The sequence below is a fragment of the Mus caroli genome, unplaced genomic scaffold, assembly GCF_978045245.1.
Source record: "Mus caroli unplaced genomic scaffold, Mus_caroli_1 scaffold_1, whole genome shotgun sequence".
Lineage (NCBI taxonomy): Eukaryota > Metazoa > Chordata > Mammalia > Rodentia > Muridae > Mus > Mus caroli.
This window is the reverse complement of record NW_028227256.1, coordinates 103,415,911-103,429,630: the sequence shown is the minus strand read 5'-3', so window position 1 is coordinate 103,429,630 and position 13,720 is coordinate 103,415,911. Positions and strand designations below refer to the sequence as shown.

General features: G+C 42.3%; 1 protein-coding gene across 1 annotated transcript in view; it reads left to right on the top strand.

The window, feature by feature from the left end:
* The window catches only part of Bcl2 (BCL2 apoptosis regulator), a 171,292-nt gene extending 164,749 nt beyond the window's left edge, over positions 1–6,543 (top strand). The window contains exon 2 of the mRNA XM_021173243.3: positions 1,292–6,543. Within this exon, the coding sequence (XP_021028902.1) occupies positions 1,292–1,426 (135 nt within the window). The 3' untranslated portion in view covers positions 1,427–6,543. The remainder of the gene's footprint in view (positions 1–1,291) is intronic.
* The last annotated feature ends 7,177 nt before the right edge of the window (positions 6,544–13,720 follow it).

The window sequence follows — 13,720 nt, the reverse complement described above, 5'->3', positions numbered from 1 at the left end:
AGGGCCTTAAACCATTGCCCCTTTGCAAACAGTGCTTTGGGTCAGAAGGCTGCCACGAGGGGGCAAGGTCAGTTCAGGACAATCCCTTCATAATTATTGGTAATTATTGGTATTAACGGCATTGATGCATTGTCAGTAGATTTCTGGGAACTTATTCTTTCAAAATATGAATGGCTAAACACCTTATACACAAAAGAATATCTTAATATTGCTTTAATTCTGCATGAAACATAAAATGTTGTTTATAGGATCGGGTATAGGATACTATGCATTCATGAAGAAGAGCCATGTGAATAGATATTTAGCAATGCGAGCAACTCCTTCAGTTGTGCATTTAGCCTCCCCTTTAAGACTACTTCAGAATCCTCTGAGGCAGTTCCATATAGAAGGAATAGATTAATAAGCACACAGAGAAAGTAGGCCAAACTCAAAACAGTGTGAGGGCTGAGGAAATGGCTCGGCTGGTCAAGGATTTACTTCACAAGCATGAAGATATGCTTTTAATTCCCTGCATTGTGTGAAAAGCTAGGTGTGGTGGCACCTAGCCAGAATCCCAGTGCCAGAGAGCACAAAGCAAAGCAAAGGGCATTGGCTCGTTTCTGGGTTCAAATCCTAGTTCTACCACTTCCTGAACATATTCTTTAACTCCTAACAACGCCCTACTCAGTGAATTCCTACAAGTGAGCTAGATTGGCTCTCTCCATCAAAACTGCAGCCTGTAATCTGGGCAGTTATGCCTGGCTCTTCTCCCTCACAACTGCCCTGTAACTTGACTCGCAGCCCATTACAACAGGCAGGTGAGATTGCCATTTTCTAGACAGGAAGGACGAAAACGATTTTGTAAGATCGGTATGAAAAACAAGATAATGTCTGTTAGGTGTCTAGTACAGTCCCTAGGATACAGCAAGCTCACAATAAAAAGGAAAGGTGTGAGAGACATTGACTGAACTGTGCTTTATTGTTTTTATGAATGGCTGTGCAAGCAAAAAAAAATTGCAAAACCGCCAATTTTCCCATCTTCACTGTCTTATCCTGAACACTTTCCTATCCATTGCCTTCCATGATATCACTTGGGGTGAGCCCTGTTTCACAAGTGATTTGTACAATAAGAGCTTCTAGTCCACTTTTTGTCATTGCTTCCAAAGAGGTTTGCATCCCCTCTGATGTCTGAAGTTACCTGGCATGCTGGGGCACAGGGTACCGTGCCTCTGCCCTGCTGGTAGGGAGGCCTTATGAGATCTCTTGGTGGCTAACGGTCTTTCTTTGTCCTTCTTTCTCTCTCCCTCTGCAGGATGCCTTTGTGGAACTATATGGCCCCAGCATGCGACCTCTGTTTGATTTCTCCTGGCTGTCTCTGAAGACACTGCTCAGCCTGGCCCTGGTTGGGGCCTGCATCACTCTGGGTGCATACCTGGGCCACAAGTGAGGTCGACAGACCTGCCCCAAACAAATATGCAAAAGGTTCACTAAAGCAGTAGAAATTATATGCATTATCAATGATGTACCATGAAACAAAGTTGTGATCTTTTTTTAAAGCAGAATACACACACACACACACACACACACACACATTCAGGCAAATGGTCGAATCAGCTATTTACTGCCAAAGGGAAATATCATTTATTTTTTACATTATTTAGAGAAAAAAAGATTTATTTATTTAAGACAGTTCCACTGAAACTCCAGGCTTTGAAAACCGTACCAGGAATTGCCAAGAAACGTGTGGCTCCACCTGCTGGCCTGTGCCTGTGGTCATGGATCTGTTTTCCATATTGGCCAGACTGACCCACCATCTAAAGAGCAAGTGGCACAGGACCCTGACTGCTGGAGAAGCCTGTAGTCTGGCTGCTAGAAGCTGTGAAGAAGGCTTCAATGTGATCTCTATATACTGGCCCTGGGGGCCAGGATGCTAGAAGGAGCAGGTGCCTAAAAGAAAGCCTGGTCTTCCTTGGACTGGAGAAGGGACTTTTGTATATGACTCACATGGTACATACCCAGTCAGAGGACAAAGGCTGGAAACTTCAGATGAACTTGGTACCCACTGAGACTTCCCTGCTCAAAGACAGTGATGGGAAAATGCCCTTAATCATAGGAAATTATTTTTTTAAGCTACCAATTGTGCCGAGAAGCATTTTAGCAGTTTATACAATATCATCCAGTACCTTAAGCCCTGACTGTAGATAATCATATATTTTGGATACACACACCCCTCCTCCAATACTCACTCTGTCCGAGGAGGAAACAAAGGCTTCTGGATTCCGGAAGTGGATGTGTGATGACTTCTTCAGCATCAGGAAGAATGGGGGTCACCTAGCGCTTCAGGCAGCCACAAGTGCCTGCTTTATGGAGACAACATCTGCAGAACCTCTCTGTGGCTCAGCAACTTGGCCTGGGCTGCCTGCCTTGAGTGTGGCCCTCACCAGCCTCCTCACCGGGTTTGGAACAGAGCAGCTGGTCTCTGAGCTCAGACTTACCCAGTAAGAAAGAGCAATATCGAGATTCACTTACCGAGGTCTGCTACCCTCAGGCCCTCCAGGCTGGGCCTGTCTGGAGCAGGAGAACTGCTCTTCCTAAGACACTTGGCACTGTAGAGAGGAGAAAGCAGGTAGTGTCCATCCTGCCTGAGGGCATAGTGAAGGCAGGAAGACCACCATACAAAAGAAGAAGCCCGGCGGGGCTTTAGGCGGCCACAGGTACCTGCTGGCAGTGCTGTCACATTTAAGGCAAGGCTTTAAGTTACTTTGGCCATAAATCCTAAGGACGCACTGAAGCAAGGTTCACGGAGTCGATGATCCATGTCTATGGATTTACATGTAAAACATGATCTTGTTGTTTGGTTTTATTTGAAAATCTGACAGAGGGAGAGAATAAAAAGTTTCAGGAATGTATGGAATGTGGAGATTATACATCCTGGGGCCAAAAAAAAAAAAAAAGATGGTATATTATGGAGGAATAACAAAAGGAGTGAAATTTCCAGCTAATGAAAGGGGAACCACTTTTTCCCCAAGTTCAGAGTTAGCATGGGGGTATTTGTGGAATTAACTTTGGGGCATTATCACACCCTGTACCATTCATCTGTATTAACGTTGGAATGTACTTCATTCAATGTTTATTACTGTGGTTGATATTTCAAAAGCTGCTTTCAAAAAGAATCCATGCATCTCAGCATTGTTTAAATTGTATTTAGTTATGACCTCTAGAATGTTTGTTAGTCACACAAACAAAAAAAAGATACTTTTTCCATTTGAGGTATTTGTCTCTTGATTCTTCAAAGGCATTTCTGAAAAGGTGGGAACAGCTTTAGAGAGATGCGAGGGACTGATGGAGCTGGGCTTGACTGTTCCCTCCGCTGTGCTGTTGGAGCCTACCCCTCTGCCGGGACAGACCCTGGGATTGCTTATCATGATGGATATAGCTATTGCCCACTCGACCTTGTTTCTTCCAGGTTTACTTGTCCTTGGATGATTCAGCATTTAACTCAAGTTACCTAGGATTTCATGCATGTTTGGTTAAACCCATGTGTTCATTCACTTAGAAATCCAGATGGGAAGCAGAGCAAAGGGTTAGGACCTGGCTCTAGCAGCTAGGCCTCCAGAGGGTTGCTTTGTGTGGCCTGTTGAGCATAGATGTTTCAGGACTCCTCTTATCCCCAGTCCCCTAGGCCTGCCTCCCTGTGCAGAGAGAGAGAGAGAGAGAGAGAGAGAGAGAGAGAGAGAGAGAGAGAGAGAGAGAGAGAGAGAGAGAGAGAGAGAACAAGCGAGCAGGAGAGCAGGAGAGCCAGAACTCCCCAGTAGGTCTCAGAGAACAGGATGATCAGAACTTTTCAAGTTATTCTAGTTTTTAAGCGAAATATTATCCTGTGAAAGGTTTACATTCTCCACGCGATGAATATGGAATAAGAAACCCTGTGCTGCTATCCTGCCAAGATCATTGTAATGGAGGAGTCGGTTTGCAGTACACACCAAGTGACCGGCTCCTTCAAGCTGCTTCTTGAAGTAACGATGAAGAACACAGACATTTATTTTAAATATAAAACCTGTTTCTCTTTTGTTTTTGTTGCTATTGTTCAAACTTGGATTTGTAGAGTATTTGAAAAAAGTGTATATACATTTAAAAGAAGAAGAAGAAGCAGCTCATAGGAGTCCTTCAGGTGTGGGATTTTGTTTTCTGATTTGAATGGCAAATTCTCCAAGTCCCTGGACCCCAGAACTGGACAGTATTGTGGCTGCATTTGCTCTAAAAGTAGTTGGTGATGCAATTTTTTTCTTGTTAAAAACATGTTAGAAGCAAAGAGTATACATAGAATCTGCCTTGACTAGCCTTTTTCTTCCTCTTTTTTTTTTTTTAATAACCTCAATTATTTTGCAATCAGGCAACAGAGAGCCATCTGCATGTAGTTCATATTTCAGAAGGGCTTCACACTCAAATCTCACCTCCCCTGTAAGCTTTGAAATCTCTTTATCAATCAAAGCCAAGCAGACGTAGAAGTGGGCTGAGAGACTCAGAGAGAGCCATTGAGAAGAGCAACCCAATGCCCTCCAGAGCCCCAGTGCCCACCCAGGCTCTCTGAAAGAGAGGTGGCAAAAAACCAGAGAGGTTGATCTTCAGTGATTCCTCAGGGCCTGAACTTGCGTGAAGGCTTGAGATTTCCATGAGAGCCACAGTTAAGGGAGCACTTTCATGTAGTTCAAGTAAAACCCTCCATCCTGCCCAGCTTGCTTGTCTCTGCATGTTTGGGTGTGGCCTTTATTCATCCATACATACATTTTTTCCACAGGCATATTCTTATTTATTACATCTAAGAGCCTTTCTGTGTCTAGGAAAGGGGAAAGCAGGGTTTAGGAAGTGCTCATAAGCCAGGAGGGATTATAATAATCAGGACTGAATGTAGATAGTGGGGGGGGGCAGTACCCACATGTGTAGGTCCCACACTGAATAGAATAGGCAGAATTGTGAATAGCCCGTGTTTGTAATGGAGTCTAGACTAAAACAACTCATAAATGTGAGCTTCAGCTCTAACTGTGCTTTGAAGGTGATGGGTGTCTCTATACTTCCTTATCAGTTACAGTTAGAAATGTACACCTACCCTATCAGGAAAAAATAACAGGAAAAGGTTGAAATATAAGCCAGTCTAAGGAAATTAGGGAGCCGCTGAAGTTCTCTTCTGAGCTTACGCTATGGTCTCTATTGCAGCTCAGACAAATATGATCACACACTTTTTAAGAAATACAATTCTCCATTGTCGGGCCCACGAAGGCTCTGATCTGATCTGTATTGTTGCCCAATTTGGGTCTTTCAGGGATTTTTCTATGCCATTATTATAGGGACAAAGGACACTTGTTATGAGGTGGGAGAGATGAAGAATTCTTAAATGAGTAGAACATTTCCTAGATTGGGCCAGGGTGTGGAGGTCTTCAGCAAAATCAAGGCTGTGAGAAGTGAGGGACCTTTATGGGGGTCAAAGTTATGTTCGTCTGAGGACTTTTTGCAAGAAGCAAGGAAGCTCTATGGTACATTTATATTCCAGGGACATTGACCTAATTCAAAGTCTGGCTTAATATGGTCAAGCAATAGCATATGTTTCAAGTTGGAATTGGCTAATGAGTGTTTAAACAGTAAGTTTGACATTTTAACCAACAGGGTATTTAAACAACAACTTTCCAGTTGGTAGGGACATCTGTTTCTCACTGTTTATTATACACAACATAGAAAAAAATTCAATAAGACTGAATTAAGTAAAACATTGTGAGACTGAGTTAGGTAAACGATTGTGGCAGTCTCTTAGCCCTGGCCAGGGAATTATTCAATCCTCTATAGACATCTGTGCACTGTGCATCTCTCCAGGCATGAAGAAAACCAGGTAGAGGGCAGATGGCACCTGAGCACTTCATCCTAGATATCTAAGAAGAATAACATAAAGCCAGTGTTCTGTGCACCAAGTCCAGTACAGAAGACAAAAAGAGTCACAGAAGATGGAAAAGCTAGCTAATCAGAAATCCTGGGAATGTTAAATGTGCTGGCCATGTGGCTATGCGGCAATGCCTGTACCTTCCCACTTGGGAACCTGCAGCGGGCCCTCCAGCTGGCTCCCTTCATGAAATCCTCCCCTCCAAGATAACATCTGAAGGATTGATGGCAGATTCAGTTTCCATTAGGAGATATTTTCCTTTGGAGACAGGGGTTCTCTATTAAAATATCTTCTTAGGTTTTCAGCTAAACTTTGCTTTGGCTTCAGTTATAGTGGGGTTATTTCTAAGTAAAGTAATGTTCAAATAAGTGTTTTGTATTGGAAGCTTTGTTATCAAGATTTTCATACTTTTATCCATGGGCTGCTTTTAAGGTTGATACTTTTAGGCGTGGCTGATACCTATAGCACTGTACATACAAGAAATATATAAGTGTACTTGGCATAGTTAAGGTAAAATAAGTCTCCAGTTGGCTACTGTTACATATAATGGCTCTTTGTTTGTGTTGTTAGAAAACATTACATTGCCATTAACTCCCCATGTCTGTCTGAAAAACAATAAAGTACAGTGAGCAGCCTCAGTTGTCCTCTGGAACTGTTTATAATACGCTAACATGGTTGTGCTGACTCTTCGTCATTATCAAAGAAACCTTTGGAAAGCCTTCCTAACAAGCTACTAAGACCATCATGAACACATTCTAATGAAGGCCTGGGAGACAAGGCATGGATTACATTGCCTGAGAGAATTCATATTGCTATTTGGTGAGTTATTTCATGTGAATGGAGAGCTCAGCCTTCATTCCTGTTACTGTAATATAATATTCTGACAGAAAGCAACTTAGGAGAGAAAGGCTTGAAGGTCACAATTCCAAGTTATAATCCAAGATAGCAGAGAAAAGTTAAGGCCACAAGAACTTAAAACAGCTAGACACATCCCACCCACAGCCAAGGGCAGGAGACTAGATATGCACATGCTTGTACTTAGCTCAATCTTTTTCACACTTACACAGTTCAGGACCATCTGCCTAGGGAATGGTGCGTCCCACAATGAGCTGGGTCTCCCAGCATCAAATAATTTAAGATAATCCCTCATAGACATGTCCATAGACCAACCCAATATAGACAGTCCCTCAGAGACTTCCCAATTGATTCTGGATTGTATCAAGCTGACAATCAAAGCTCACCACCAACATTTCACAGTATGAAATGCTATATGAAAAGGTGAGAAGCTGAAGGCTTCTTCTGAAGCTAAGACTGTAAGACAACCAAAATGAACACTTTCTTTGGAGTGTATAAACTCTTAAGTTATAAGAGACTCAATATTTCTTATGTTTCAGTTCTGATATTCTAAGCCTCAATCACACAAGTCTCTGCCCTTCAACTTGATTCAAAGGCCTGTGGTAGTAACATCTGTCTGTTTAACATCCTCTGGATATAAAACCATGTAAATACTGCCAGCTGTTCTGATACCTCAGAAGGTAGACATTAGCCTCTTTTATTCTCATGTTCTCAGTGACCACAAGGCAGGATCCTGATTCTATTCATGCCTACTCGGCGCCTCAACTCCATCCTTTCTTCCTTTCCAATTAACTGATCTCCACACAGAGCCATGGTGTGGCAACCTTTCTGAGCGGGCCCAACTTTGAGATGTTTACAGGAATTGTCACACCATGGCTTTTCTTCATAAAAGTATCTCCCCAACAATAGCCCCAAGGCCAGACAGGTTCTCACCCACCTCCCCGCCCTCAGTCTTCAGCCACTCAGGAGACATGCCATTCATCTGCTCTCTCTTAACCCTCCCCTGAAGTGCCCCACACCATTCCAGGCAGGCACCTTTTATGTACAGCTACCCAACTACAGGTCACAAACCTTCAGATTTTTCCTGTAGAAATCTCGGTATTGATCAATTTAAGCTATCAATTCTAAGGTATACCATACTAGTGTTCGGGCTCAAACTCAGGACAATTGGCTAACAGAGGTGCCCACTAACATATTAAATCTGATGCTGGTCCCAGCACCCCTCAGTCTCTTATCACCTTCAGTGCACACCTGGCTGGCATAACCCACCTCGTACCCTGATCTCCCCAACCCAGGTATGACCTGGGCTTCCCTCCCGCAGCTCCTCTAGCCTCTATATAACTCAGACATTTTGGCTATGCTAGTATCTTGGCTGCCCCTCTTGGCTAGCAGCTCGCCTGTCTCCACTGCCCTCTCTCTCCTCCCCCTTGCCCCCTCTCTCCTCACTTCCCTCTCCCCTACTCCTATCTTCTCTTCCATCTCCTCAGGGTCAGGTCCACTCTGGCCTCTCCCAGACATTCCTGCCTCTGGCTATGCTCGCCCTCATATCTACAGTAAATCTTCCCCTCCACCATGCTAAGAGCAGTCATGGCCTTTTTCAGTTTTGCTTTTTTCATTCAATGAGGATATACTGACTTTGAAGAGAAAAGGAAGGAAATGTAAATCTTCTAGGCATAAAAATTTATTTATTTTGTCTTGTTTTCTTGCACATTATGTTGAATATCACTTTACTGCAGTATGTAGTTTCTACTGTACATAATTTTAAAGTGATAGAACAAATATATTTTAAAATGCCAGCCCTTAAATTCTGGGCAAGGTTTGTATTAGTATATGTCAAAAATTCAATTTTAAAATGGCCTCCCAGAGAGTCAGCCAACTCAGTGATTCTCTCTTTCAATTTATTTTTATTATTACCGTTTATGAATGATGGGGGTGGTATATGTGTGTCCTAGTGGATATGGACGTCAGAGGATAATTTCTCGGATTAAGTTCTCTCCTTTCTTGAGTAAATTATTTCCAGGAACCAACCTCACATGGTCAGCTTGTAAGTTTGTCCGCCGAGCTATCTCACTAAACCAATTCATCAAATCTCTTGAGAAAAGGAAAGATAGATGGCTGGAATGTGGGTGACAGGGTTTTGGTGGTGTTTGTGTGTTTGTGTTTTTTCTTTGTTTTGTGTCTGTTTATTTTTAGACACAGCTTCACCATCTGTTTTATTTATTTGTTTATTCTGCACTGTATGTATCTGGGTGTTTTGCTTTACCTGTATGACTGCACCAGCATGTCTGGTGCCCACAGAAGCAGGCATCTGGAATTGTAGTCACAGATGGTTATGAGCCATGTGGGTGCTGGGAATCAAATCCATCACCTCTGGAAGATTATCCAGTGCTCTAAACCACTGAGCCACCTCTCCATGGTAACAATTTCCACAACCCAAATGTCCCAGGACTTCTTAATCCCTTTACAAACTCCATGAGGAATTCTCCAAGTACACTTCACTAGGAATCATTATCACGTCATGGACGAGCTATAAATTACATCACCTAAGAAAGTTCTGACACAGAATTTAGGTAAATTTCCTCGTTTGTTTTAACTTTTTTTTTTTTTTTTTTTTGGTTTTTCGAGACAGGGTTTCTCTGTGTAGCCCTGGCTGTCCTGGCACTCACTTTGTAGACCAGGCTGGCCTCGAACTCAGAAATCCGCCTGCCTCTGCCTCCCGAGTGCTGGGATTAAAGGCGTGCGCCACCACGCCCGGCTGTTTGTTTTAACTTTTAAGAATTGATTATATATCCTTGCCAACTATTTACATTTAAATTTCAAAAATTAAGTGTAAACCTAAATGTGTGGTAGTGCCTTTTGCCTTGCCAACTTCCTTAGGTGGCACAAGCCAGCTTAATGTAGTAGCCCCTCCCTGCAAGACTCCCCTCCCTGCAAGACCCTCCCAGGACCTTCTGCACTCTATAAGAAGCCTCTAGCAGCAAAGACTACCCATCAGGACTTACCTGTGTAACTGACTCTACCAGCACCCAGAAAGCAGGTTACCAGACAATAGTAATTATAATAATTATTCAAGAAATGTAGAGATAACATGACTAAATGAATAGAGTCAACTTTTATTGTCAAAAATGTGGAGCCGGGTGTGGTGGCACACACCTTTAATCCCAGCACTCGGGAGGCAGAGGCAGGCAGTTTTCTGAGTTTGAGGTCAGCCTGGTCTACAAAGTTAGTTCCAGGACAGCCAGGGATATACAGAGAAACCCTGTCTTGAAAAACAAAAACAAAAACAAAAACAAAAACAAAAACAAAAACAAAAACAAAAACGAAACGACAACAACAAAAAAGTGAGACACTAATCCAATGTAAATGTTAGCTTTTTTAAAAAGCTAAATTTAAAAACTGTTTATATATTTCTCATTTTAAAGGGGATTGGACTCGAGTCATACAAGAATTAGGTTCTTTTATGTGTGCTTAAAAATTATTACATTTTATTCATGTGTGTGTGTGTGTGTGTGTGTGTGTGTTAGATTGCAGGACAGCTTGCAGGAGTTAATTTCTCTCTTTTGATCATATGGTTCTGAAGAATTAAATGCAGGCTGTCAAGCTTGGCAGCAAGCCCCTTCACCCACTGAACCATTTTTCCAAACTATTCTTTACATTCTTACAGTGAGGATATTTGGTATTTCCTATTATACACTCACAGGAAGAGGTGAGAAGAGGATAGATTCAGGGTGGTCCTCCAAATCTGCATCCACATGCAGATTGCATCTCAGATCTCTATTGGGCTGGTACCACAAATAGGTGCCTTGCTAGATAAAACTGTTCTGGACCATATCTGCCCCCTAATACCAGCCATAAGTGGCATTCTAAACGACAGTCTATCTGCTCTGATGAGTTCTAAGAGGACCACTGATCCTTGATCCTTCAGCCTGAGCAGCAGGCTAGATGGTGCTGGTGGTGCTTATTGCTCTAGAGAAAGAGAAATCTGAGTTGGATGAGGACAAGATCTGGTGAAGGACAGTCAGTAGCAAAGTGTCAGCTGGATTTAGTGACACATACCTGTAAATCCTAGCATGTGGGAGGTTAAAGACAGGAGGAACACGAACTAAGGTCTAGCCTGAGGTACACAGTGAGATCCTGTCCAAAGAAACAAACTATCTGCAGGTCGATAACTCCATCCTGCGTTGTTCTCTCACGCTCCAAATTTATGTATTCAACTAAATGTTCAGCATCTACTCTCGATTAATCTTTAAATGTGTCCATTTTAATATGACCCAAGCAGGATTTTGATCTTAGCCAGCAGGATAAGGACCTGTAGTTTTATGACAAATGGAGATTTTTAAAAGAAGAGAGCAAAAAAGAAAAAGTATGGCCACAGCCTTGTTTTGTGGTGTTTGATTATGATGATTATAACAACATCATCTTTAAATATGACAAAAACTCATAAGGCTGATGTCATTTTTCACCAATGTTTTTGGTGTAATTCAATATTCACAGTATTGAAGCTAAAAAGGCCCATTAGCTAAAGCTGATGAAATTAGGTTGCAGTAACAAGGAACCTTAAAAATATGTTTTTTAATTAATCATTTTATTCATTTACATTTCAAGTGATATCCCCCTCCCCCTTCCTGGTTACCCCTCCACAACTCCCCCATCCCAATCCCCCTCTCCTTTGCCTCTATGAGGGTGCTCCTCCGCCCACTCACCCACTCCTTCCTCACTGCTCTAGCATCCCCCTACTCTGGGGCATCAAGCCACCACAGGACCAAGGGCCTCTCCTCCCAATGAGATCAAATAAAGCCATCCTCTGCTGCATATGTATCTGGAGCCAAGGGTCCCTCCGTGTATGCTCTTTAGTTGGTGGTTTAGTCTCTGGGAGTTCTAGGTGGTCTGGTTAGTTGATATTGTTCTTCCTATGGGGTTGTAATCCCCTTCAGTTCCTTCATTCCTTCCTTTAGCTCCTCCATTGGGGTCCCTGGGCACCATCAGACTGAAATTAAGTTTCTTAACAAAAATATGTACACATAACTGGATGTATAGGCTCTCATTATGGTGAGTAAAATGCAAAACCAAGATTACAGAAAGACTGATTGCCTGCAGCAGATAAGGAACACAGATGTTACCAGTTTCTGTGAAAGCAATGCCTTTTCAGACCTCAATAAAGGAATTATGGAGACTTCACATGCTCACATTCCTGAGCATGCTCAGATAGAAAGTCCTAGGAAAGACACATTCCTGAGCATACTCAGCTTAAGGTTGCAGCTCAAGTAGACACTTGATGGGACATAATCAAATCAAAATCATAGATATATTTAAAAGGTTAAAATGGGTGGGACTTATGGCTCTAGCTGAATATGTAGCAGAGGATGGCCTAGTCAGTCATCAATGGGATGAGAGGCCCTAGGTCCTGTGAAGGTTCTATGCCCCAGTATAGGGGAATGCCAGGGCAGGGAAGCAGGAATGGGTGGGTTGGGGGAGGGGGGATAGGGGAGTTTTGGAGGGGAAACTAGGAAAGGGAATAACATTTGAAATATAAATAAAGAAAATACATAACAAAAAATTTTTTTAAAAAAGGTTAAGCCGGGCATGATGGCGCACGCCTTTAATCCCAGCACTTGGGAGGCAGCGGCAGGTGATTTCTGAGTTCGAGGCCAGGCTGGTCTACAAAGTGAATACCAGGACAGCCAGGGCTATACAGAGAAACCCTGTATCGAAAAACAAACAAACAAACAAAGGTTAAAATGGAAGATAGGAGTGCTTGAATACCCAGCTTGAGTCACAAAGATGGTAGAGAGGAACACCTCTTAGTATCTTTAGCTTTCATCCTTGGTTTAAAAAAGAAAAGACATTTCAAAGATTCCTGAGTTTGCTCTAAAGCTGCCTGTCTCTTTAGTGGCCTACATGCAGTGTGGATGTGAGTGTTCCTTAGGAGCCTCTCTCTCCCATCAGTGCCTTGAAACTAGCCTCTTTGATTCTTGTAGTTCATCCTCTTCAATGCAGAATTATATATGAGCATCTTAGCTTTTCCTGTGGAAACAGGTTCTGATTTCTCCTTGTTATGTTTTGTTTTGTTTCATAATTTGCAGAATAAAGGCAAAAGAGTTGAGGTTTCTTCTTTCCAGTATCTTTTGTAACTACCCCTCCCTCATGTGTGAGTGTGTGTGTTTGTGCATGTGCATGTGTTAGTGTGTGTTTATTAGTGTGTCTGTGAGTGTTAGTGTGTGTGTGTATATATGTATATGTATATATATATATATATATATATATATATATATGCATGTGTTTGTGTGTGTGCTGTTGCAAATATTTCAGAATACCATTTTGCTGTTTAGTATTTTTTAAAGTTGCTGCAGCCGACTCCCTTTCCTACCTTATTCATCAATAATCTCTGTCCTTCATAATATCATCCGTCACCCAGACTACTTAACATCTCAGCCTTCATTGTTAATGAAAGACCCAACTTAATGCAATGTTTTTGTTTGTTTGCTCTTACCCACTAGATAGTGAATCTCTGACAACATTTTAATTACAGAATCTTTGCAAATTCTCCTACAAAGCCTCCATAAAGCCAGAAAAGGAGTCTAAAGGGGAACCATCAGAAACTCTGAAAGCCTAGCCAGGTGTTTTCATCCAGGCAGGTAGAGCTCTGTGAGTTCAAGGCCAGGCTAATCTACATAGAAAGTTCCAGAGCACCAAGGGCTGTATACAGAGTGAAACCCTGTCTTGAAATAAACAAAAAACACAAGACCCCAAGTGCCTTGCTTTTCCCTCCTTGTACACTGGAAGTCTATCTGCATAGTTTCACACATACCTTGTGTAAACAGGAAACCCGAGACATGAAGGGCAGTTTACTATTCTCAATACTTTCAGGTGCCAGAATTATTTATCTTGCTAAGCAGAATCCATACATCCCAACCTCTACAGAGCAATGTGAAGACAGGTAAGTGATACCAGCAGACA